The sequence below is a fragment of the Chlorocebus sabaeus genome, chromosome 7, assembly GCF_047675955.1.
Source record: "Chlorocebus sabaeus isolate Y175 chromosome 7, mChlSab1.0.hap1, whole genome shotgun sequence".
NCBI lineage: Eukaryota > Metazoa > Chordata > Mammalia > Primates > Cercopithecidae > Chlorocebus > Chlorocebus sabaeus.
This window is the reverse complement of record NC_132910.1, coordinates 53559274-53587163: the sequence shown is the minus strand read 5'-3', so window position 1 is coordinate 53587163 and position 27890 is coordinate 53559274. Positions and strand designations below refer to the sequence as shown.

The 27890-nt window shown below is 36.9% G+C and overlaps 1 protein-coding gene across 1 annotated transcript in view; it reads right to left on the bottom strand.

Annotated features, from left to right (window-relative positions):
* Positions 1-27890, bottom strand: part of BANK1 (B cell scaffold protein with ankyrin repeats 1) — a 312609-nt gene that overhangs the window by 42267 nt on the left and 242452 nt on the right. Inside the window, exons 8-10 of the mRNA XM_007999400.3 lie at positions 8913-8991; positions 4918-5226; positions 124-432 (exon numbers count right to left, since the gene is read on the bottom strand). Of these exons, the coding sequence (XP_007997591.3) occupies positions 124-432; positions 4918-5226; positions 8913-8991 (697 nt within the window). The remainder of the gene's footprint in view (positions 1-123; positions 433-4917; positions 5227-8912; positions 8992-27890) is intronic.

The following is a 27890-nucleotide window of genomic DNA, read 5'->3' as shown; positions in this document are numbered from 1 at the left end:
AAAGAATGTTTAATCTTTGCAGTTTTAGAGCACTAATTGCATCACCTTATCCCCTCCTCCCATCCTCAAAATTTTGTACAAAAAAAATTAACAAGTAAACAAACAACAATGATAAGACATTACCTTGAGCTATGTAAGGTGTAGTTTCCTCTTTTGGAGGTATATTTGTGGGTCGGGGTGTGGGGGCAGGAGGTCTGTTTATAATGAAAGACCGACTCTCAGTTTTTTTCTTTATACTCAGATTGGCCAATATCATGTCATATTCACTGTCATCAATCTCAGCGAAAGTATATGGGTCTTCCTCCTCCTCCTCCTGCTCTTTTTCATCTTCTTTCTTATCTTTTTCTCCTTTGAGCTCATCTCCTTTTTCTTGTATAACACCAGGATCACCCCAGTTTTGACTTCTTTCCATCTGGACTTCCACCATTGTCCCTGTTTATGAAATATTTACATTGTGTTTATTCTTCTGTTATATGCAATATTATTGGTGTCCATCTGTCACGTCTTTGAGCTTCCCAAGGTGGCTTAGTCAAGTGCCATAGGAAACAATATTAGAGAAGAGCTCCTGACTCCAGGAGAATAATTTATATGTTACCCCCTAAATGCAGAAAAAGTGAGCTGTGTAACTTACTAATAAATCATCCTGCAGTTTGTAATTTAAATTGTATTAAGAAAAACACTTTGCTTAAGACATGGATTTTTAAAAAACATTTAAATGCTTTCCATATTATTCTGTGTAGAGAGAGATATATATATGAAATATTTAATGTATAAAATATAATTATCTATATGTTATATATTATATATTAAATATACATTTATATATTATTTTATATATTATATATACTTTTACATATAAAGAATGATTTCATATCAGAAAATTGAGTTATAAATCTATGTCTCAAACTCCACAACTTTGAAAACTTGTGTTTTTCAAGCATAATACTCTTAGATTTTTTTTTTCATTTGAAGTCGTTTCATGTTTCATATTGCTTGCACTGGATATTTCACCTAAAATTTAATTTCTCTGAAAATGACAGGGAGAAATAGCCAAAGACACCATTAGTTGGTTTCATATCAGTCGGTCTTTGACTATGACAAACTGACCTTCAAAAATGCAGCTCTTGTTTTCTACAAGCCAACAGACTTTATTCATAGATAAAGGACTCTGGCCAGGCTCGGTGGCTTCTGTGCCTAATCACAATGCTTTGGGAGGCTGAGGTGAGAGGATAGCTGGAGGCCAGGAATTTGAGAGCAGCGTAGTGAGACCTAGTATCTACAAAACTAAAAGAATTAGCCAGGCGGCCAATACTCCTAGCTACTCCAGAAACTGAGGAGAGAGGATTGCTTTAGCTCAAGAGTTGGAGGCTATAGTGAGCTATAAGCATGCCATTGCACTCCAGGCTGGGCAACAGAGCAAGATCATGCCTCAAAAATAAAAACAAAAAAATAAACAAATAAAAAACATAGATGACAGACACTGAAAGTAGAGTTAATGACATAAAAGACAGCATGGATGATCAATGGTGTGAGAATGAATTCACATGAAAAGAATATAATTATAGGTTTCAGAGTTTTTGATGGTTTCGACATTCAGTAATATCTTGACATATTTTTATAAGAATATGTTAAAATATTTTTGTAGCAGTTATTAATAAGACAAAGATATAATATGCTTTGATTGCTTTGATTAACAAGTAAATTAAAAAGAATTTTAATGGCTCTGTACCAGGCCAATGAGGGCTTTTTCTTTCATTTCCATTCTTTTTTGAATTTGTCCTTTGTTTGGTGAGAACCTGATCCTCCCCAAATTAGTTTACTTATGAAGATTTTAGTGGAAAAACTTAAAAGGGGAAAGACAAGTAGCAGAGCAGAATAAAAGAATATTATTATAGAAAGATTCAGCAATTGTCTTGGGCACGTTTATGAGGTGAGATTAAGATAATCTCCCAACAGAGTCTTAACTCTTATAGTTTCATTTAGTTTAACTTAAGAAGTATTAATTACCAATGTGCCTAGCACTAACTTTCAATTCACCACGACTTGCCTTTTATCCTTTGAATGATACGGTTTTAAGATTTTGATTTTATGACATCTGGTTCACTGACAGCAACACAGGTGAAACCGGATTAAGTGTGTGGGAACCACCTTTTCAGTGTTTCATTTTTAGCGGAATGTGTCAACCAACTTACGTTTATGAACCAATTTCCTGAGCTCTTAACTCTCTTTGTTTCCCCACCCACCTCTCTTCCCAACTATTTCTAAAGTTGGGCTTGCGCTAGAAATAATACATTTTACTTTTTATTTTCCAAAGTATCAGATTATCCTTTTCAGTTAAGAGTGAGACCTAAGCTTTCTCAATTCAGGTGGTATATCAATAAAGATGAAAACAAATCACTTCTATAATTCCAACTTTTGAAGTAATTGGGGCAAGACTGTATAAAAAAGAGAAAAATCCTAATAGCCTAGGAGACCTGTTAATAGAAGTAACTGACACATTCTAATTATAGCACTGCTTGGAACTGAGTCAAGGAGGGATCTGAGGATTCTTGGGAAGTTAAAAAGAAACAATGGGTTCTTTATAAACTGTAAAGTGCTCTATAGTATTATATGTTATTAGTTCCTCTAATGAAGAAGTTCCTAAATCCATCATGAGGAATTTGATGCCTACAGCACTGAGGAGATGGCTTTTTTTTTTTTCCTTCAGAAACTTGATGGTAGATGGAAGCTACTCAGAAAGAACAACTCCTGAAGGTATAACTAGCCAAAGTCAAAGACATACAAAGTCTCTGCCAAAAAAATAAGTGATAGTGTACAGCCTTGCATTTAAAGACTAATAAAAAAAATTTAAGAAAAAATACCGGCATTTTATTATCCACTTCTAACATCAGTGCTATGAAAAGATAAAAGTAACACTGAATATAAAATGTAAAAACAGAGTTTTTAAACTAAATAAGTGAGTTTTTGTTTTATTTTGCTTTTTATATTTGCTAGTTTTCAGGAGATGTATTAGCCAAGATTACATTTCTGATCTTAGATATCTTATTAAGACCCTGGGTAGAGTCGTTTTAGACCTGCTAACCAACAGACCATATATAGAAATTTACATTAGGAAAAATATGATTTAATATTAGCACTTTTAAGAGAAATAATCTGACACAAGACAAGTTTGTCTTCTTGACAATTTTGTTATAACAAATTATTAAGATCTGAAAAATGAGAAAAATATGCAAGAATTTTGTAGTCAGTGTACTACCAACTTATGATGTTTTCTCACCTCACCACTAAATATTAATAGATCTACTTCATGGATAAATGTTAGGGGTCCACAAGAGCTTGAAATATAGTAGGTAATAAATACCTGTTGAATGAATGAATGAATCAGAGCAATATCCATTAGGCTTCAGAGCTTTCAATTAAGTAGTATTTTCCACCTCTAAACACAGTGCATAAGCTTAATAAAGCTTATGTTGGTAAACCTGCGTCTTCATAGAGAGCCTTCAAGGACACAAATGCTAAATTCCTTTTTTTTTTTTTTTTGAGATGGAGTCTCGCTCTTGTTGCCCAGGCTGGGGTGCAGCGGCATGATCTTGGCTCACTGCAACCTCCGCCTCCTGGGCTCAAGTGATTCTCCTGCCTCAGCCTCCCCAGTAGCTGGGATTACAGGCGCAAGCACAGCTAACTTTTGTATTTTTAGTAGAGATGGGGTTTCACCATGTTGGCCAGGCTGGTCTCAAACTCCTGACCTCAGGTGATCCGCCTACCTCAGCCTCCTAAAGTGTTGGGATTATAGGCGTGAGCCACGGCGCCCAGCCCAAATACTAAATTTCATTGCTTAAAAATTTACTTTTTGAAACAAGGCCATGTTTTTATACTTTATAGCCTTCTAGGATCCAACAACTAAATTGTAGTGAAAATGGGGTTTTGATAAGGTTTTTTTTTTTTTTTAACTAAATTGTCTTCTTAAGAACATTGTATTTGGAAAATAAATATAAATTTGGGAAGTACATATGAAATAATGATCAAAAAGTAGATGATAATTTGTGACTGTAAGAGTGAGCCTGGAGCTGGGAGTTTGTCAGGCTGTTGAACACTCCAGGCAGATAAACCTAATGTGGAAGCTCCTCTTCATGCCCTCCACAAGGACAGATTCCCCACACCCACTTTCCACACCCCAATTCCTGCATCTGGGAACAAATGCCAGTGACAGCTACGTTGACTCTTCTTCCACTTGGATAGTGTATAGAGTGTTTCTTTGGTGTCAGTGCAGTGTGCGACAAACCCTTTAACACTTCATTCTCCCATAGCTACCAAGTGACTGAAGTGCCCAAGTTCATCTGAAAATTGTGGATCATCAGCATTTCACTTTTTTTTTCTGAAGACTGAGAGCATGTTTTAAAAGCAATGTTGTATTTCCTTTTCCACAAAATGCCTGAGGTTCATTTTACATGAAGAACTATAGACTCCTTCCAAGTTTTATTTTCTTAAAGCTTTGTAATGAGACAGGTAAGAAAGAAAGAGAGAAAGAGAGAAAAAGTGAGAGAAGGAAGGAAGAAAGCAAAGGAGGGAGGGTGGAAAGAGGAAGAAAGGAAGGAAGGAAGGAAGGAAGGAAGGAAGGAAGGAAGGAAGGAAAGAAGGAAGGAAGGAAGGAAGGAAGGAAGGAAAGAAGGAAAGAAGGAAGGAAGGAAGGAAAGAAGGAAGGAAAGAAGGAAGGAAAAAAGAAAGAAAAGAACGAGGTAGAGGTAGGTATCTCTTGCCTCATTTCCCAGGCCTTAGTTTTTAAAGAATAGGAGGAATGCTGCTCTTGGTTTCAGAAGCTGATCTGCTCTGTATAGATTTGCCATTGCACTGTTTGCTATGTAAGCCTGTCAAAGGTTTGTCTTTGTTTTGCTTTGCTTTTTCTAACCTTAAACTTACCTGGTAAGGTGAAGTGAGGTCTTTCCAGTTGGAAGGCAGTAGCTACGGGTCGCGGCGGAGGGAGAGGAGGTCTGCTGCTCATGAGTGGCTCTTGTGAATTATTTTCTGGATCGGCACCAGGAATGAACACATACAAGTCATCATACTGGTCCTCAGAACTCTGACTGCCAACTTCTAGTGGGCTGTGCTTGGCCTCCATGTCTGATCCATTCTCTTTTCCTTCCCCTTCCATTTCATTTGCCTCAGCAACATCTGCACTCCGCCTGTATGTCTTCCTGCTTTCATGATGACATGCTGGGTTCTGTGTGGCTGTTTACAATGAAGATTGCATTATTTCATTTAATCACACCGTCTGGAGGCATTTCATATTTTGTAAATTTGTACAGAAATAGTAGTACTGCTAATAAAACTTTTACGACCTGATATAGTGAAAAGCTGTCAAATGTATAACTTTTAGTGAACAGTCATTTATTTCTGGGCTTTTAAAATACTTACCAAATGAACAGTCAAAGCTCCATTATGTCTTGCTATCTGTGTATATGACACACTCATGCAGATAATGATATTCTGATTCTTTAGAGTTGTTTTAACAAGTTCATATATTTGATAGCATCCTTGCATTTTTATTAGAAAACAATATAACTGACCCAATAAAATAATAAATGATGGAAAAGGTAAAGAAAAGGGAAAAGACACAAACCTTTACTTGCTTGTAAATAATAAATACAAATGAATCTGTGACTCTTATTTAGTTATTTAATATATATTGATCTTTACAGATAACTATAATATTTTATAATTCCTTATAATAAATCATTTACAGATACTATATTAACTTTGGAACTATTACTTGGTAAAAGTTAATTTTTTTTGGTGGGGAAGGCATGTAAATCACTAACAGTAGGTAAATCTTTCTGAGGATTAGTTCTTCAACTATAAATGCATTCTACCCTGAAATTTAACCAAACGATCCAAATTCCCTCTACTCTGACAACCATACCATTATTTGTTTTTATGTTATATACAGTAAGTGCTCTTTAAACACTCAGGAAGAAAACAGAAAAAAAGAAATTATAATACAATGGCTTTAAATCTTCAGAAAAAAACTTTTATTAAATTTTCTTTATAAAATCTTCTCTAAATAAAGGATTCGAAAAATTTAAAACAGTCCTTTGGAATTTCTAAACAGACTTTGGAACCTCTGTAACAGACTTTTGAATTTGTGAATTCTTGTCCTTGTCAAGGCAAGAAATTGCTGTATTAAAATGTTGCTAAGCTAAAATATAGCTTAAAATCCCAAACAGCAGAAGGTAGAGAAGAAAGACTCCTTTAAAATGAAGAATTACACTGTAGAAATTTTTCTCCCATGGAGAAAAATTAGTCATGTAGAAAAATCATGCCCATGATGGTAGCCCATATTACTCTATGGAATTTTCTTTTTTGTTTTTCTATTCTTTCATGTGAGAAAGAAGAAAGATACAGTTTCCAATATTAGAACTAAACCAAGATTCTTTAATTACCAGCCTGGGCAGAGTGGATAGTTATTTGTTTCTGTATGATCTATCTGCACAGATCTCATTCATCTTTTTATCCTTAACACAAAACACTAAGCCTGAAATAAAGTAGTCTCTAGAAATGCTGATGGAGTAGATGATGGAATGGATGGAAAAAAATTATTGCTCAGGCTAGCAAAGGGACTTTATTATTTCTGTATGGGCAAATCAGTCATCAACTCAGAATTACATTCACGCTATAGGAAATTACTCTTAGCCACATTTCTGTTTATATATTCAGTGTTTCTTAATACCGAATAAGCAACAGAATCTGTATGGTACTTGTCATCAAATATGCCGAAACTTGAGTTTCAGCCCTGGAAAGTCAGATCTAACGAGTTAGTGTGTTTTAGCATGCTTTGTCGTAACGGTAATACCAATGGGAACCCGCTGAGCTAGGGTTCTGTGCTTCCCCCTCTCACTCAGGAAAGAGACTGGCTTGAGCCCAGTCACACACAGTTTCATATACAAGAGAGTTTGTAGTTCCAAACTGCAAAAGTGAAATTTTTCTTTATAAATAATTGAAATAATATTTTATTATTACAGTCAATTCTTCTGAAAATTAAATGTCATGATAAACGTATGGTAATTTTCAATGATGGCCTGATTATAAATCACTTTTATTATAATTTAAATGATAAGATATATAACTTCAAAGCTTGGTGCATTAATCCATTAATTTAATATTTAGCATTTTTTGTGTCCTGCAATAATTTGAAGAGTTTACTAATTTTGCCAAAGTATGCTAGTGAAGGCATTTAATTGTATTTAACTTTATTTGATTTGCAGTTCCCCATCATTTGAAAAACTTTGGGTCAATAATGTGTCATTGGGTATAGACTATGTTCTGTTACAGGTACTGGGGATACAATAAAAACAGTGAATAAGAAGCCCTAATCCCTTTGAGCATGTGTTTTAGAAAGAGAATACAGGGAATAAACAACAACCAGATAAATAATATATTATGTTAAGTGTTGATAAATGCAATGAAGAAAAGGAGCAGGTAAAGTGAAATGAAGAGGAGGGTGTCATAATACAAAGAAAGAAGTGATGGAGCAAGCCTTGGGCATATAAGGAGAAAGTGTACAGAAGGAATAGAAAGTGCAAATGCCCTGAGGCAGGAGCATTATTGGTGTGTGAACAAGCAAGAGAATGGTGAGAGATGGGAACACAAAGATTAGGGCCTTGTAGGGGATGAGAAGGATTACGAGTACAATAGGGAAGTATTGGAGGATTTGGTGAAGAAAAGTGTTTAATCCTTCATGAAAGGTGTTTAGTCTTTTCATGAAGTGAAGAATATCAGAGGCAGCAAATGTGAAAGTTGCAATGAAGGCTTTCTATACATTATTTAGTAGCATTCCTTCTATCTCTACCCAATAAATACCAGTAGTAATCCTCCCTCCTGAGTCATAACAATAAAAACATTTCTGTTCATTGCCAAACTTGCAATATAGGAAGTGACATTGGCCCTCCATTTCTCCACTGTGTTACTGCAGTAAACAAAGGGAGAACTGATGATGGTGTGGACTAGGATAATGAAAGGGGAGAGAAATGGCTGAATGCTGGGAATATTTTGAAGGTAGAGTCAACAGTATTGTATGACTGATTGCACATGGGATAGGAGAGAAAGTAAAAATGCCAAGGATGACTTTCAAGGATTTTTTAACTGACTTGAACAAAGGAGGGAAGGAGTTTTCACTTACTGAGATGGGGAAGTCATCAGGTGGAGAGGTTTGGCAATGGCAGGAATCAGAATTTTCAAAAATGTTGGGTGTGAGATTCCTATCAAACATGCTGGTGAAGCTGTTGAGCTGTATGCCAATAAAACCTGGCATAATGGGTAGAGTTTACATACACATATAAACATGTATATATACATGTGTGTATATATATGTGTATATAACTGTCTATATATATACACATATATATGTGTATATAACTATATATACACATATATGTGAGTGTGTATATAAACTTATACGTTTATATACATGTAGGAACACGATGAATTATTTCTTCAGACTTTAGAATGTAGAATCACAGATATAGAACCAGGGAGGACCTTAGAGAGTATTCTAGTTCAATGTTCTCATTTCGTAACTGAGAAAACTAAGGTCTGCAAAGAACGTGGTTTTGTGTTTTTAAAAAACTTTAAAAATGTAGTTGCCAAATAGTCCAAATAATCATAACAGAGTTATTTGTGTATTCCCTCTGGGTAGGAAAAATCAGTATTTGATTACTAAAACTTGAACGTATTAAAAGCATTTAAATTAGCAACATGATGTAGTAGTGTCTCTATTACAAATTAAAAGCCAGTTAATTAAATACCATGCCACATTCTCTTCAGTCTTGCTTTTTCAGTTACATCTTCCATAAGTCACATATATATGTGGTATATATATGGATATGACACATATATATATGAAACATAGAAAAACTTACAAGGAATATATGTGGAAAATGAGGCAATATCCTCTTCATAATCATTTTCTTGCTCATTATTTGTGTCAATTTCTTGGATCTGTAAAAATAAATGTAATTTTTAATAATATGCATTAATCTTAATAAATATGCACTGGATGCCTCTGCAAATAAGAAATAGCTTTTGCTGGGTTCCAAGATGGCCGAAAAGGAACAGCTCCAGTCTATAGCTCCCAGCGTGAGCAACGCAGAAGACGGCTGACTTCTGCATTTCCAACTGAGGTACCGGGTTCATCTCACTGGTCCGTGTCAGACAGTGGGTGCAGGACAGTGGGTGGAGCCCACCAAGACAGAACCAAAGCAGGGCAAGGCATCACCTCACGTGGGAAGCAAAAGTGGTCAGGGAATTCCCTTTCCTAGCCAAGGGAAGCCATGACAGGCAGCACCTGGAAAATTGGGTCACTCCCACCCTAAGACTGAGCTTTTCCAAGAGTCTTAGCAAATGGCACACCAGGAGACTATATCCCGCACCTGGCTTGGAGGGTCCCACAGCCACAGAGCCTCACTCATTGCTAGCACAGCAGTCTGAGATGGAACTGCAGGGTGACAGCAAGGCTGGAGGAGGGGCGCCCGCCATTGCTGAGGCTTGAGTAGGTAAACAAAGCAGGTGGGAAGTTCAAACTGGGTGGAGCCCACTGCAGCTCAAGGAGGCCTGCCTGCCTTTGTGGACTCCACCTCTGGGGGCAAGGCATAGCCGAACAAAAGGCAGCAGAAACAACTGCAGATTTAAATGTCCCTGTCTGATAGCTTTGAAGAGAGTAGTGGTTCTCCCATCACGGAGTTTGAGATCTGAGAACGGACAGACTGCCCCCTCAAGTGGGTCCCTGACCCCTGAGTAGCCTAACTGGGAGGCACACCCCAGTAGGGGCAGACGGACACCTCACATGGCCAGGTACCCCTCTGAGATGAAGCTTCCAGAGGAACGATCAGGCAGCAACATTTGCTGTTCAACAATATTCACTGTTCTGCAGCCTCTGCTGCTGATACCCAGGAAAACAGGTCTGGAGTGGACCTCCAGTAAATTCCAAAAGACCTGCAGCTGAGGGTCCTGACTGTTAGAAGGAAAACTAACACAGAGAAAGGACATCCACACCAAAACCCCATCTGTACGTCACCATCATCAAAGACCAAAGGTAGATAAAACCACAAAGATGGAGAGAAACAAGAGGAGAAAAGCTGAAAATTCTAAAAATGAGAGTGCCTCTTCTCCTCCAAAGGAACGCAGCTCCTTGCCAGCAATGGAACAAAGCTAGACGGAGAGTGACTTTTTTTTTTTTTTTTTTTTTTGAGACGGAGTCTAGCTCTGTCGCCCAGGCTGGAGTGCAGTGGCGCAATCTCGGCTCACTGCAAGCTCCGCCTCCCGGGTTCACGCCATTCTCCTGCCTCAGCCTCCCAAGTAGCTGGGACTACAGGCGCCTGCCACCGCGCCCGGCTAATTTTTTCTATTTTTTGTAGAGACGGGGTTTCACCATGGTCTCGATCTCCTGACCTTGTGATCCACCCGCCTCGGCCTCCCAAAGTGCTGGGATTACAGGCGTGAGCCACCGCGCCCGGCGACGGAGAGTGACTTTGACAAGTTGAGAGAAGGCTTCAGACGATCAAACTTCTCTGAGCTAAAGGAGGAAGTGTGAACCCATCACAAAGAAGCTAAAAACCTTGCAAAAAGATTAGATGAATGGATAACTAGAATAACCAGGGTAGAGAAGTCCTTAAATGACCTAATGGAGTTGAAAACCATGGCATGAGAACTATGTGACACATGAACAAGGTTCAGTAACCAATTCGATCAACTGGAAGAAAGGGTACCAGTGATTAAAGATCAAATGAATGAAATGAAGCGAGAAGAGAAGTTTAGGGAAAAAAGAGTAAAAATAAATGAGCAAAGCCTCCAAGAAATACGGGACTATGTGAAAAGACCAAATCCACATCTGACTGGTGTACCTGAAAGTGACATGGAGAATGGAACCAAGTTGGGAAAAATTCTGCAGGATATTATCTAGGAGAACTTACTCAACCTAGCAAGGCAGGCCGACATTCAAATTCAGGAAATACAGAGAACGCCACAAAGATACTCCTCCAGAAGAGTAACCCTAAGACAAACAACTGTCAGATTCACCAAGGTTGAAATGAAGGAAAAAATGTAAAGGGCAGCCAGAGAGAATGATCGGGTTACCCACAAAGGGAAGCCCATCCGACTAACAGTGGATCTCTCAGCAGAAACTCTACATGCCAGAAGACAGTGGGGGCCAATATTCAACATTCTTAAAGAAAAGAATTTTCAACCCAGAATTTCATATCCAGCCAAACTAAGTTTCATAAGTCAAGGAGAAATAAAATCCTTTACAGACAAGCAAATGCTGAGAGATTTTGTCACCACCAGGCCTGCCTGACAAGAGCTCCTGAAGGAAGCACTAAACATGGAAAGGAACAACCAGTACCAGCCACTGCAAAAACATGCCAAAATGGAAAGACCATAGATGCTAGGAAGAAACTGCATCAACTATTGAGCAAACAGCCAGCTAACATCATAATGACAGGATCAAATTCACACATAACAATATTAACCTTAAATGTAAATGGGCTAAATGGTACAATTAAAAGACAAAGACTGGCAAATTGGATAAAGAGTCAAGACCCATCAGTGTGCTGTATTCAGGAGACCCATCTCAAGTGCAGAGATACACATAGGCTGAAAATAAAGGGATGGAGGAAGATCTACCAAGCAAATGGAAAACAAAAAAAGGCAGGGGTTTCAATCCTAGTCTCTGATAAAACAGACTTTAAACCAACAAAGATCAAAAGAGACAAAGAAGGCCATTACCTAATGGTAAAGGGATCAATTCAACAAGAAGGGCTAACTATCCTAAATATATATGCACCCAATACAGGAAAACCCAGATTCATAAAGCACGTCCTTAGAGACTTACAAAGAGACTTAGACTCCCACACAATAGTAATGGGAGACTTTAACACTCCACTGTCAACATTAGACAGATCAACGAGACAGAAAGTTAACAAGGACATGCAGGAATTGAACTCAGCTCTGCACCAAGCAGACCTAATAGACATCTACATAACTCTCCACCTCAAATCAACAGAATAAACATTCTTCTCAGCACCACATCACACTCATTCCAAAATAGACCACATTGTTGAAAGTAAAGCACTCCTCAGCAAATGTAAAAGAACAGAAATTATAACAAACTGTCTCTCAGACCACAGTGCAATCAAACTAGAACTCAAGACTAAGAAACTCACTCAAAACCACTCAACTACATGGAAACTGAACAACCTGCTCCTGAATGACTACTGGGTACACAACGAAATGAGGGCAGAAAGAAAGATGTTCTTTGAAACCAATGAGAACATAGACACAACTTACCAGAATCTCTGGGACACATTTAAAGCAGTGTGTAGAGGGAAATTTATAGCACTGAATGCCCACAAGAGAAACCAGGAAAGATCTAAAACTGACACCCTAACATCACAATTAAAAGAACTAGAGAAGCAAGAGCAAACACATTCAAAAGCTAGCAGAAGGCAAGAAATAACTAAGATGGAAGCAAACTGAAGGAGATAGGGACACAAAAATCCTTTCAAAAAATCCATGAATCCAGGAGCTGGTGTTTTGAAAAGATCAACAAAATTGATAGAACGCTAGCAAAACTAATAAAGAGGAAAAGAGAGAAGAATCAAATAGGTGCAATAAAACACGATAAAAGGGATATCACCAATGACCCCAAAGAAATGCAAACTATGATCAGAGAATACTATAAACACCTCTATGCAAATAAACTAGAAAATCTAGAAGAAATGGATAAATTCCTGGAAACATACACTCTTCCTAGACTAAATCAGGAAGAAGTTGAATCCATGAATAGACCAATAACAGGTTCCGAAATTGAGGCAATAATTAATAGCCTACCAACCAAAAACAGTCCAGGACCAGACGGATTCACAGTCGAATTCTACCAGAGGTACAAGAGGAGCTGGTACCATTCCCTCTGAAACTATTCCAATGAATAGAAAAAGAGGGAATCCTCCCTAACTCATTTATGAGGCCAGCATCATCCTGATACCAAAGCCTGGCAGAGACACAACAAAAAACCAGAATTTTAGACCAATATCCCTGATGAACATCGATGCAAAAATCCTCAATAAAATAATGGCAAACCAAATCCAGCAGCACATCAAAAAGCTTATCCACCATGACAAAGTGGGTTTATCCTTGGGAAGCAAGGCTGGTTCAACATATGCAAATCAATAAACGTAATCCAGCATATAACCAGAACCAAAGACAAAAACCACATGATTATCTCAAGAGACGCAGAAAAGGCCTTTGACAAAATTCAACAGCCCTTCATTCTAAAAACTCTCAATAAATTCGGTATTGATGGGATGTATCTCAAAATAATAAGAGCTATTTATGACAAACACACAGCCAATATCATACTGAATGGGCAAAAACTGGAAGCATTCCCTTTGAAAACTGACACAAGACAGGGATGCCCTCTCTCACCACTCCTATTCAACATAGAGTTGCAAATTCTGGCTAGGGCAATCAGGCAAGAGAAAGAAATAAAGGGTATTCAATTAGGAAATGAAGAAGTCAAATTGTCCCTGTTTGCAGATGACATGATTGTATATTTTGGAAACCTCATAATCTCAGTCCGAAATCTCCTTAAGCTGATAAGCAACTTCAGCAATGTCTCAGTATACAAAATCAATGTGCAAAAATCACAAGCATTCTTATACACCAGTAACAGACAAACAGAGAGCCAAATCATGAATGAACTCCCACTCACAATTGCTTCAAAGAGAATAAAATACCTAGGAGAATCTAACTTACAAGGGATGTGAAGTACCTCTTCAAGGAGAACTACAAACCACTGCTCAACGAAATAAAAGAGGACACCAACAAATGGAAGAACATTTCTTGCTCATGGATAGGAAGAATCAATGTTGTGAAAATGGCCATACTGCCCAAGGTAATGTGTAGATTTGATGCCATCCCCATCAAGCTACAAATGACTTTCTTCACAGAACTGGAAAAAACTACTTTAAAGTTCTTATGGAACCAAAAAAGAGCCCGCACAGCCGAGACAATCCTTAGCTAAAAGAATAAAGCTGGAGGCATCAAGCTACCTGACTTCAAACTATACTACAAGGGTACAGGAACCAAAACAGCATGGTACTGGTACCAAAAAAGAGATATAGACCAATGGTCTCTGTTGGTCTATATCAGAACAGAGCCCTCAGAAATAATCCCACACATCTACAGCCATCTGATCTTTGACAAACCTGACAAAAACAAGAAATGGGGAAAGATTTCCCTATTTAATAAATGGTGCTGGGAAAACTGGCTAGCCATATGTAGAAAGCTGAAACTGGATCCCTTCCTTACACCTTATACAAAAATTAATTCAAGATGGATTAAAGACTTAAATGTTAGACCTAAAACCATAAAAACCCTAGAAGAAAACCTAGGTAATATTATTCAGGACATAGGTATGGGCAACGACTTCATGTCTAAAACACCAAAAGCAATGGCAACAAAAGCCAAAATTGACAAATGGGATCTAATTAAACAAAAGAGCTTCTGCACAGCAAAAGAAACTACCATCAGAGTGAACAGACAACCTACAGAATGGGAGAACATTTTTGCAATCTACTCATCTGACAAAGGGCTAACATCCAGAACCTATAAACAACTCAAACAAATTTACAAGAAAAAAACAAACAACCCCATCAAAAAGTGGGCAAAGGATATGAACAGACACTTCTCAAAGGAAGACATTTATGCAGCCAACAGACACATGAAAAATGCTCATCGTCACTCGCCATCAGAGAAATGCAAATCAAAACCACAATGAGATACCATCTCACACCAGTTAGAATGGCGATCATTAAAAAGTCAGGAAACAACAGGTGCTGGAGAGGATGTGGAGAAATAGGAACACTTTTACACTGTTGGTGGTACTGTAAACTAGTTCCACCATTGTAGAAGACAGTGTGGTGATTCTTCAAGGATCTAGAACTAGAAATACCATTTGACCCAGCCATCTCATTACTGGGTATGTACCCAAAGGATTAGAAATCATGCTGCTATAAAGACGCATGCACACGTATGTTTATTTTGGCACTATTCACAATAGCAAAGACTTGGAACCAACCCATATGTCCATCAATGACAGACTGCATTAAGAAAATGTGGCACATATACACCATGGAATACTATGCAATCATAAAGAAGGATGAGTTCATGTCCTTTGTAGGGACATGGATACGGCTGGAAACCATCATTCTCAGCAAACTATCACAAGGACAGAAAAACAAACACCACATGTTCTCACTCATAGGTAAGAATTGAACAATGAGAACACTTGGACACAGGAAGGGGAACATCACACACTGGGGCCTGTTGTGGGGTCGGGGCGGGGGGGAAGGATAGCCTTATAAGATATATCTAATATAAATGACAAGTTAATGGGTGCAGTACACCAACGTGGCACATGTATACATATGTAAGAAACCTGCACATTGTGCACATGTACCCTAGAACTTAAGGTATAATAATAAAAACAATCACACTGAGATATCATCCTATACAAATTAAGATGGCTAGTATGGAAACAACAAAAAGAAGTGTTCACAAGGATGTGAAGAAATTGAAACCCATGTACATTGTTGGTAGGGATGTAAAATGATGGAACCACTATGGAAAATAGTATGGAGTTTTCTCAAAAAAATTTCAAATATAATTTGTGATTCAGCAATTCAACTTCTAGGCATATATCCAAAAAAATGAAATTAGAATTGCGAGGAAGTATCTGCACTCTCATATTCACTATAGCATCACTCACAGAAGCGAAGATATGAAAACAACTTAAATGTCAATCGACAGATGAATGTTTATAAAACAGTAGTGTATATTTACAATGGAGGATGATTTCATCTTTAAAAAGAAGAAAATCTTGCCTTATGTGACAACATGGATTAACCTTGATGACATTATGCTAAGTGAAATAAGCAAGTAATAAAAGGACAAATCCTATGCGATTCCACATATATGCAGTATCTAAAATAGTCAAAATGATAGAAACAGATAGTAATAGTTGCCAGGGGTTGGGAAAAGAGGGAAATGGGGAATTGTTGTTCAATGGTCATAAAGTTTCAGTTATGCAATATGAAGAATTTCTATAGATCTTCTGTACAACATAGTGCCTGTAGTTAACAATAGTGTATTGTGCATTTTAAAAAGTTGTTGAGGGTTTTCGCCCAATTGAGGTTTTAGTAAGTGTTCTTCCTGCAAAAAGTAAAATAAAAACAGAGGAATATTAGGAGCATGAGAAAATTTTTGGAGCTGATGGATATGTTTATTATCATGATTGTGATGATGGTTTCAGGGTAAATGCATATGTCAAAATTCGTTAAGTTGTACCAATTAAGTATGTGCCATTTTTGCATCTCAATTATTCCTCAATAAAGTTGTTTTTTAAAAAAGAAATAGTTTTTGTTTTTATTTAAATACTTTATTTTATTACAGATCTTGGATGATATATTTGTGCCATCTATAAATGCTCAGTGGCACATAGTACTAAAAGTATAATGAGAGAAATAGTACATTTACAATAAACAATGAATTGCTTTAAAAATAAAACTTATTGAAATAACTTTAAGATGCAAAGGAGGCAATAATCATTAAGTTTTTTTTTTTTTTTTTGAGACAGAGTCTCGCTCTGTCGCCCGGGTTGGAGTGCAGTGGCCGGACCTCAGCTCACTGCAAGCTCCGCCTCCCGGGTTCATGCCATTCTCCTGGCTCAGCCTCCCGAGTAGCTGGGACTACAGGTGCCCACCACCTCGCCCAGCTAGTTTTTTTGTAGTTTTAGTAGAGACGGGGTTTCACCGTGTTAGCCAGGATGGTCTCGATCTTCTGACCTCGTGATCCGCCCGTCTCGGCCTCCCAAAGTGCTGGGATTACAGGCTTGAGCCACCGCGCCCGGCCAGTAATCATTAAGTTTAAGTGTAATAAAGAAGTTCTGAATAAAATTGAACACAACTGTTTCTCTTGAAACCTATGAGCTTTTCTTCCTTTTGAACATTTCTATGTCTTTTATAGTTCAAAAGATATTCTTAATTACAATTACTATAATACAGTGAAAGACAACGAAATTATAAAGTGGTTTATTCTCCATCTTTACAAAAAAGAAATAAATCCAGTAAGGGTACTTCTCTTCATTTGTCTTTCTGAAAACAGTTCCCCTGTATGTACTTGAAAGGCAGAATTAATTGAGAAAGGACAGAAAGCTCTTATCTCCAGAATTGCTAGTCTTTGTTTATAATCTCTGAAAGAGACATGGAGTCTACAGTTGTGGTGCATACTGGTGCTCAGAGAGAAAGCTAATACTAGTGACAGTTCTATTTGTGCAAAAGCATCTAGGAAAAGGGATGGAGATTGACTAGATTTAACACAGGACGTGTTTTGTTACCATGAACTCCAAGGTATTATTCAAATGACTTACATTTCTGTTCTTAAAAAAATTAATTGAAATAATTTAGGCCATTTGTTCTGCATGTGAAATGTCCCTTCAAAAATTAGAAGCATCCATATTAAAGCATTTTGAAATTTATAGTAGCTTTGATATGCAGAGGTATTTCTCCTGCATTCTGACTTCGTCAATTAGGTATACCAGCCACTTTGGCCAAAGAGAGCCCAATGGAACGCATTATTATTATTATTATTTTAAACACTAATGCTATCCAGAGAAGCAAAACAGTCCCTCAATTACCAGGGAATTTTGAAAATAAAATAATTTCAGTATTGTTTAGTGAGCCTGATGCAGTAACTCATTTTATATTTCAACAATATTTTCCCTTTGATGGACTCCACTAAATTCTAATATGAAATATTGCATAGTTTTAGTAGGACATTTGACATTTTGATTGATATTTGCATTGTTTGGTATTAAAATCATTGTTTAATATAACTAATTTTGTTTCCAGTTAGCTTCTTCTATATATTTCATGAGGTAGGTCAAAAATATATTTTAAAAATCCGGGGAGGGGGGCGCCCAAGATGGCCGAATAGGAACAGCTCCAGCCTCCAGCTCCCCATGTGAGCAACACAGAGGACAGGTGATTTCTGCATTTTCAACTGAAGTACCGGGTTCATCTCACTGGGGCATGTCAGAAAGTTGGTGCTGGTCAGTGGGTGCAGCCCAATCAGTGACAGCCAAAGCAGGGCAAGACATCACCTCACCTGGGAAGTGTAAGGGGGAAGGGAATTCTTTTTCCTAGCCAAGGGAAACTGAGACACACAACACCTGGAAAATTGGGTATCTCCCACCTAATACTGCACTTTACCAAGGGTCTTAGCAAAGGGCACACCAGGCGATTATATCCCATGCCTGGCCCAGAGGGTTCCACGCCCATGGAGCCTCACTCATTGCTAGCACAGCAGTCTGAGATCTAACTGCAAGGTGGCAGTGAGGCTGGGGGAGCAGCATCTGCCATTGCTGAGGCTTAAGTAGGTAAACAAAGCTGCCGGGAAGCTCAAACTGCATGGAGCCCACCATAGCTCAAGGAGGCCTGCCTGCCTCTGTAGACTCCACCTCTGGGGACAGAGCATAGCTAAACAAAAAGCAGCAGAAATCTCTGCAGATGTAAATGTCCCTGTCTGACAGTTTTGAAGAGAGCAGTGGTTCTCCCAGCATGGAGGTTGAGATCGGAGAACTGACACCCTGCCTGCTCAAGTGGGTCTCCGACCCTTGAGTAGCCTAACTGGGAGACATCACCCACTAGGTGCAGACTGACACCTCACACCTCACACGGCTGGGTACACCTCTGAGACGAAGCTTTCAGAGCAAGAATCAGACAGCAACACTTGCTGTTCAGCAATATTCTATCTTCTGCAGCCTCCGCTGCTGATACCCAGGCAAACATGGTCTGGCGTGGACCTCAAGTAAACTCCAACAGACCTGCAGCTGAGGGTCCCGACTGTTAGAAGGAAAACTAACAAACTGAAAGGACACCCACACCAAAACCCCATCAGTAAGTCACCATCATCAAAGACCAAAGGCAGATAAAAACCTCAAAGATGGGGAAAAAGCAGTGCAGAAAAGCTGGAAATTCAAAAAATCATAGTGCATCTCCCCCTCCAAAGGAACACAGCTCATTGCCAGCAACAGAACAAAGCTGGACAGAGAATGACTTTGATGAGCTGAGAGAAGAAGGCTTCAGTCGATCAAACTTCTCAGAGCTAAAGGAGGAACACTTTTACACTTTTGGTGGGATTGTAAACTAGTTCAACCATTATGGAAAACAGTATGGCGATTCCTCAAGGATCTAGAACTAGAAGTATCATATGACCCAGCCATCCCATTACTGGGTACATACCCAAAGGATTATAAATCATGCTGCTATAAAGACACATGCACACGTATGTTTGTTGTGACTCTATTCACAATAGCAAAGACTTGGAATCATCCCAAATGTCCATCAGTGACACACTGGATTAAGAAAATGTGGCACATATACATGATGGAATACTATGCAGCTATAAAAAAGGATGAGTTCGTGTCCTTTGTAGGGACATGGATGCAGCTGGAAACCATCATTCTCAGCAAACTATCGCAAGAACAGAAAACCAAACACCGCATATTCTCACTCATAGGTGGGAATTGAACAATGAGATCACTTGGACACAGGAAGGGGAACATCACACATCGGGGCCTGTTTTGGGGGGTATTGGGTGGAGGGATAGCATTAGGAGATATACCTAATGTAAATGACGAGTTAATGGGTGCAGCACACCAACATGGCACATGTGTACATATGTAACAAACCTGCACGTTGTGCACATGTACTCTAGAACTTAAAGTATAATAAAAAAATAAATTAAAAATAAAAATAAAAATCCATAGTACTCCCAAAACCATTTCAAGGATTTTCTTTACTAATTTTTTAGTAGTAATGGTTTACAAAGATTTTGGGGATTATGCAAAAACGTCAATACATTTTTCAGAAGCTTGGGCATTATGAGCTCAAAATCACTGTGAATTAATAAACTGACATTAGGCACGTATGTGGATAGATGTGTATGTACTGAGGTTGAAACCTAATGGAATTGTTTTTGGTGTCATAACTGAAGCCATGTGACATTTGTACAAAAAGCCAAACACCCTGAACCCAATAAAGTCTCAAAAGAATCTGCCTCTAAATTAAAAAAAATCTAGGTTGATTTGAAAACTTTCATAAATAATATGTACAATTGATACTTTATATAATCAGACTATGCACGGAGTAATTGTTTTCTCCAGAATAAAATGCTCTGCAGAAATATTTATGCTAAAAACCCAATGCTTCTTACTTGGGTTCCCTACACTTACAATCGTATTTATTTTGAAAAACATGCTGGATCTAATAATATATGAATAATTCTTCAATAAAATCAATGATGGCTTCAGAGTTGAGTCTCATGGCATTCTGACATCTAATACTTTAATCCTTGGCTGTGTGGTGGAGTAGAGAGAACATAGACTATGGAGTCAATTTAAGTACAAATCACATCTCTATCATATACTACCTGTGTGACATTAGGCCAGACACCTAACTCTAAGCCTCAATATTATATCCTGCAAAATGTGGATAGTAATATCTATGCCATCAGTTTGATGGGAGAATTAAATCAGAATAATGTAAGCAAGACACATATCACATCTACCACATAGTAACTGCTCAATAAATGTAATCTGCATATTTGATCTTCCTTCATATAAAATATACATCCACTTTTAAGCAAGCATGGTTTCTTTTATTCATTCATTTGTCAAATATTTTTGTAGGCCTACTATCTGCTAAATACTCTGTTAACTACTGGGGAAGGTAAGTTGAAAATAGAAAAAGAGATATATTTCCCATTTTAAAAAATAACCACATTTGTAATGGAAGAGGAAGACAAACAAAAAGTTATTAGAATACAATATTTTATTTATTTCACAACAACAAACTCAGTCCTTAGAGTTGAAATAGAGTATTAAGAAATAGATGATCAAAGCAGGCTGGGCACGGTGGATTACCTGAGGTCAAGAGTTCAAGACCAGCCTGGCCAACATGGTGGAATCCTGTCTCTACTAAACATACAAAAAGTAGCCGGGCCTGGTGGCACACCCCTGTAATCCCAGCTACTTGGGAGGCTGAGCCAGGAGAACTGCTTAAGCCCAGGATGCAGAGGTTGCAGTGAGCCAAGATCGTGCCACTGCACTCCAGCCTGGCTAATGGAGCAAGACTCTGTCAAAAGAAAAGAAAGAAAGAAAGAAAAAGAAAGGAAGGAAGGAAGGGAAAGAAAGAAAGAAGGAAAGAAAAGAAAGAAAGAAAGAAGGAAAGAAAAGAAAGAAAGAAGGAAAGAAAGAAAGAAAGAGAAGAAAGAAAGAAATGAAAGGGAGAGAGAGAAAGAAAGAGAAAGGAAGAAAGAAGAAAGAAAGAAGGAAGGAAAGAAAGAGATGATCAAAGCAAAAGTTTTATTCATTTGCTTTTGGGTTTGGAGATTGGATTAAAAAATTATCTTGACACTTACATTGATTCCCACTTCTCTAAATGAAGGATTAAATGACAGAATCTATTCGTTGAACATGCTTAATGTAATATTTCAACCCACAGATAGTCCTTGTAGAACAGAATGTTTAATGTAATAAAATTAAAATCATTCATTATCAAAGATAAACTAAAAAGAGAATGTCTTGTTGACTGAGGTATATGAGGCTCCACATGGCTTTGACATCTGGTCCTGTACAAATTGATCATAATATTCTGATTTTGAGGAAGTGAATAAAAACAATCTTCATAGGACAGTTGGTTTCCAAATCATTTTATGAGATTCTGAAGATATTGTAATTGCCTCAACTCTTGCACAACTTTCCACAGTGTTGATTATGAGTGATTTTTACCAGGTTTTATAAAGCACATCACAGCCCATGGGATAACTACAATTATGAATATCAGACTTGAGGACCTGCCCTTTTAAAAGATATTCTAGCCCTATTTTAATACTCTGTTTCAAACCCACCATAGTTGTGGCTGTATGTGTGAGGTGTCAGCACCTTTACTCGGCCAAATGCTTGATTTGCCTCTGACTATCTCTGTCACTAAAATGGAATAAAATTAAAATCCAGTTCTTTATTAAGACTGTAACTATAAATATGAAAAATAACTATCTTCATTTAAAATGATGGAACCCCAAGTCTGAAAAGAACCTGTAGATAACAACTCATTTATTCTGTTTTTCATACACTGATATAATAATAAAACAATGTGTCACACTAACACTTGTAATCATTTGAGTATTTTCCCAGGAAAAAGTTGTTTTTAAATGTAGGCTATGGTCTGCACTGGCCAACTATCTTCATAAATTTCCTTTTCCTGGGTTCATCTTTGTCCCCCTCTTTATACAGAATGCACTCTCCCTGTATCCATTCTTATCCACAGTGGATAAGAGTCATCTTATCCACTCTGCTGCCCTTAATTTATATCTCTATCCTTATTATTCGTGGGCATGTCTTTAGCTCCAAGCTTTTCTGAGGTCTAGATTCTAGGATCCAGAAAAGGATATTAGAAGAAAACAGTTATGTAAGCAAAGGGAAAAACCTGAAGAGAGACATGTCTGAAAAATCAGAAGAGAGGGTTTTAAGTAAATCACAAATGTTAAATGCATCAACAAGTGTGAAAAAGAAAAGTCCTGAAAATAGTCAGGTGTTCCAGTCCAAGTCATTGGTGACCCTGGTGATGGAAATTACAATGGAATTGGGTGAATTCATACTGGATTGATGAAGCTTAAAAACGTTAAATGAGGGTGATAAATCCAATGCATCATGTATAGAGTTTCTTTTCGGAGCCATATGTGAAGAGGGGATATAGGACAATTTTGCTTCAGATTTGATTTTTCAAAAATGAATAAAAAATGTAGGAGAGTGCTTCATTACAAGTAAGGGCTATGGAGATGGAAAGTGATAACATCCGGAGTTCACATGCACAAAACACTATATCAGGAAATACAGGATACCCACATATGAAGGTTTCATGATCCCCAACTTCCAATATTTTATAATTAGCGGGGAAGACAAATAATACAGATTAGGCAAAATGAAACATACATTTAAAATATGCATATGCTTGCAAAATACTGTAAGATAGAAACATGCAACCATTTCCAGTGAGTGGGCGGGATAGAAAATTTCACAGAATAGATGATATTAATTCTGAGTCTTAAAATATAAGTGAGTTTTACTCTGCAAAGAAAAGGATGAAATATTAGTGGCCAATGGGAGACCATGAACAAAACAGCAAGAAGACTTGGTGGATGGTTTCAGTTGGTTTGGTTAAGTTTCATGGAAGGATATATTTGAGTGTGAAGATGTGTTGGTGCATTAAGGTTTTATTTTATAAAGTTTGAACGACTTTGGTGTATGTAATTGTTTCTTAAGAAGTGGAAAGTAGCATGTTCCTGCCTGTATTTTAGAATAATAATTCTAGTAACAGTGGGTAACAGGGAGAAGGGCTATACTGATAGTCAAAGCAAAGGGTAATGAGGATTAGTGGAAGAAAATATTTACTGGAGAACGCACATATAAGAAATATCCAGGAGAGAGTATGGACACGATTTTTCACAGCTTCGATGCCAAAGGCTGGAGGAAAGGGGTCAAACATGGCATGTAAGTTTCTGCTCAGTTCACTGTCTGGTAACCAGTACTAATGTTTATAAATGTCTTTTCCAGGACACTCTTCCAAAGAACTTTTGTTATTTAGAGATAAAGACACTGATTAAAATCACATTTTCTATGTAATTTGAGATGAGAATTTTGAGGTCAATTTAATCTACATCTTAAGTCTTGTTTGCATTGCTTTCTGGAATATTTGAAATTAAATTTGGAGCGGGAATGTAACTATAAAATGGTGACTCTTTCAATTTCTTTATGAAGTTATGGTACTTACCAATTTGGAAGGCAGAAGGTAGTTAGTTGTATAGTGATCAAGTAAACTATTAATTTGATCAGTAAGAATTAAATTGCAGAATAACGAAGTACAAAGTCAAAATTAAGTCAAAAAGACACCAAGAAATTGCATAGATAGAAGCTACTGAATTTCAATCTATAAATTATATTTATTCAAATATGACTATATTCCTTTATAAAAATTTAAAAAAATTTAAATAAGCCTGCCATGGAATTAAACTAATTAATTGGGTATTAGACACTCCTAAACAATACACTAAAATCAAACAAAAGCCACATAGTTATGTCTACCATTTAGAAATGAAGTTGGATGGTGAGAAGATAGGAAAAAGAAGGAATTTAGTAAAAAAGAAAACAAGAAATGTAGAAAAATGTCAGAGATAGAAAGATAATATAATTACATAAGTCAAAGGTCAAAGCTAAAAGACAGGCTCATCCTGAATTTGCCTTCCTGGATTTCAGAATGGTATTCAGAACTCAGATAAAACACCTGGAATAAGATATTAAGAATGAATTTCTGTGTAAACCTGGGAGGCAGAGCTTGCAATGAGCTGAGATCCGGCCACTGCACTCCAGCCTGGGCGTCAGAGCGAGACTCCGTCTCAGAAAAAAAAAAAGAATGAATTTCTGGTGCAGATAGCTTTACCAAAACATGCAAAAACTAAGCCCCGGGAAATTCTTAGTATGTACTTCAGACATGCCATCTAACATTTTTAGGCATGAGAACACCAATGCTGCTAAATTAGTCAAAAATACCTTGTAAATGTTTTCTGTGTGTATAATACTAGGCAAGTTTCCAGGGGTATACAAGAGATGTGAAATACTCCCAGGATGCTGAATATTTAGCTCGGAAAATCAAAGTGACAACCACGAAGTAATTATAGTCCTTTAATTTTGACTAAATTTGACTAGTTTTACTAAAGAGTGCAATAGAGAGTAAAGTTGTAATAATTCTACTTGGAATAATTAGGCCTGAGTTTAGAAGGATGAATAGAATCTAAGAGATAAATTCTGAATATGGTTCCAGTAGCTAATGCATGTTTATTTTTCTAATGGATGAATAGACAGTACATGAGTTGGTGGAGGAGGGAACGATGTGGGTTTTCTTGGTAAGGAGAATGGAGCAAGCAAAAGCAAAGTTGAGCAGGACATATGCAAAAGGCAAAGAACAAAGTTACCCAATCAAAGAAGCAGGTAGATTTTGGGAGAAGATGTACATTTTGACAGGAAGAGTGAAGTCAACATTTTTTACTATACCCTAGTTATGGAGTATTAGACGTATCTCAATTATGATGATGATGATAATCATAACTGATACTGCTATTAAATATCCCATTTAAACATCTTTAGGTTATACAGGTTAGGAGTTTGAGATTAGGAATATTGTCAGACAGATTTGGATTCAAATCTTACTCTCTGCCTCATTAATTACATGAACTTAAAGACATTCTTCTTTCTTGGTCTCTGGATGTGAAAATCACCATAAATCTACCTTATCTCACAGAGTTTTTGTGAAAATTAAATAGGACATACCAAGTGCTTAGCACAGAGCTTGGGACATAGAAAGCACTAGAAAATTATCTCTATTATCTGCCTTAAAATTCTCATTTTGCTAAAAAATAATTTTTATGTTGCCCTTTTTTTAGTATTACCAAATTGTGTTTATGTAAAATTTTGTATTCAATTATAATGTTGAGTTAAGATCAGATGTGTTCAAATTGGAATATAAAGATTAAAAATGAAGACCTCCAAATCTTCAAAAGATTAAAAATAAAGACCTCCTCCTTTTCATGGCTTACTATGATTTTTTTTTTTTTTAATCTCTATTTTCAGGTGTGAGAAATCACATGACAGATGTGATGATGGATCAATAGTGAACCATTTGAACTAGTAGAAATTAAGCAGGGCAGTACATGGAAATTTTCCTGGGGCCATCATTCCTACAGACTATGACATGAAAGGTACTCTAAGAGCTGAACGTCAGCAGGGTTGGGGACAGAAGACTCTCACATGATTCTACAAGGGGTTTAAACCCCAAATAGCTTACATTTGATTTTATAATGTTGATATTATAACAAGAAATTCTTTAGGCTAACATTAAGACTAGTTTGCCTTCTCTCAGCATAAACTGATGTAAGAGACGACCAGTGCTGACTCAGAAGGGTGTTTCATTCCAGGAGAACCAAGCATAGGGAAAAAGAAATTGGGTATGGATGAGTTACAGAGTATACAAGAGAATAGCGAATAATTGATTAAGGAACTTGGCTTAATACACAAATCTACAATTGCTGCATTCAGAACGTAACTCAGGTTTTCTATTCCTACAACAACAGGGTATATCAGACAGTAGCAAAAAACTTTGCTTTTGAGCATTCTAAAATCTTGAAATCAGTTTTAGTTTCAAAATCATATGTTAATAAGAGTCTGTAGAGGAAATACAAAGTAACACTATGTCCACAGTACAAATCATCTTGCTACTTTGAATATCTCAATATAAGTGTTCAAAAAGTTGCTTTAATTTGGGGGAAAAAAAAAAAAACTACATAGAAACAAAATAATGAATGAATTTACGTGTTTCCAGGTTGGCAGATTGAAGTTAGTGAAGAGGAACCCAGGTTTACATTTATGTTGACTATTACTAAGAGGCAACTTTTCTTGGTTCTTTCTTCCAAATCTTTGATAATTTGAGTACGGGTCAAAGAAAACCAAATCATAAAACAAACAAACAAAAACAAGCTGAGTAATAAAAGACTAGAATTGTCATTGTCACAAGTTGTTGGACATTGCATTTATCTAAACACAGAGGAGCAAGTGACTTCTGAAATCCAAGCTAGCAGCAAACATGTAACACTACTTGAACACCTAGCAATTTCCCACACAGATTATACTCTTTAGTTGTTAGATAAGTGTTATTTGACAAATGAAACCAAAGACCTTTTAAGTTTCTATTATTACTATCAGAAAATAAGTGTTATTTGACAAATTAAACAGAGTCTTAAAGTTTATATTGTTGCAAATCTATTTCCAGTAGGTGTTCCTATGCCTGGAATAATCCCTCCCTTCCAAGTACAGAATTAAGAGAGTTGATTTTTTATTGACCAAAGTGTTTAAAACATAAAAGACCTAAAAATGGAAAATGTGAATTGTAAATTCAATGAAAACATGGTGCGAAAATAAAATTTTTAGCCTGAAGCCTTCAACTTAAGGGCCAGTAATATCCAGCGGAGGTTGTTCCTGTGGAGTAAGTCAAGATAGATAAAAGTATGCGAATGTACCTTCACAAGGGTATTCAATATTATATTTGATACAATGCAACACACCATAGTACCCTAAGTATTTCTTTTCCCTTTACAATTTTACATTTAAATTATGAGATTTGACTTGTAAGAATGCATGTATCATTGAGCAGAGAAGTGTCTCATTTTTAAAAAAATAAAGAAAACTAGAAGACACACATACATATCCTTAATGAATAATTTTCCTTATTAAAAGCCATCATATTCATCTCTTCTCAGTTTGCCAGATTCCATTCATATCAGTTATCAGAATGCCTTTATGTTTCACTGAACTTTGACGAGTTTATCAGCAGGAAGTACACAATTAGATCTTACCTAAATACAGACCTATTAAAAAATTATTTCTAGACAAGAAACACATTTCATGAACCCAAACCAGCAAAAATCTATAGAATAAATGTGATAAGTTGATAAAAAATGAACCTCTTAAAATATAAATTTGCAGTGTATTTAAGGTGAAATAAAATGGAAAATTTTTCTGGTAGAAGAAACAATATTGTTATTAAAGAAACATTTTTCCCCCCACACCTGCACGTAAAATCAAAATAGAAGGGAATCAATAAAATTAATAAGCTCACGTTGGAAGGTAATCTTCCTTTTCTTCATCCCAGAAATCCAAAAGTTTTTAATCTATGATA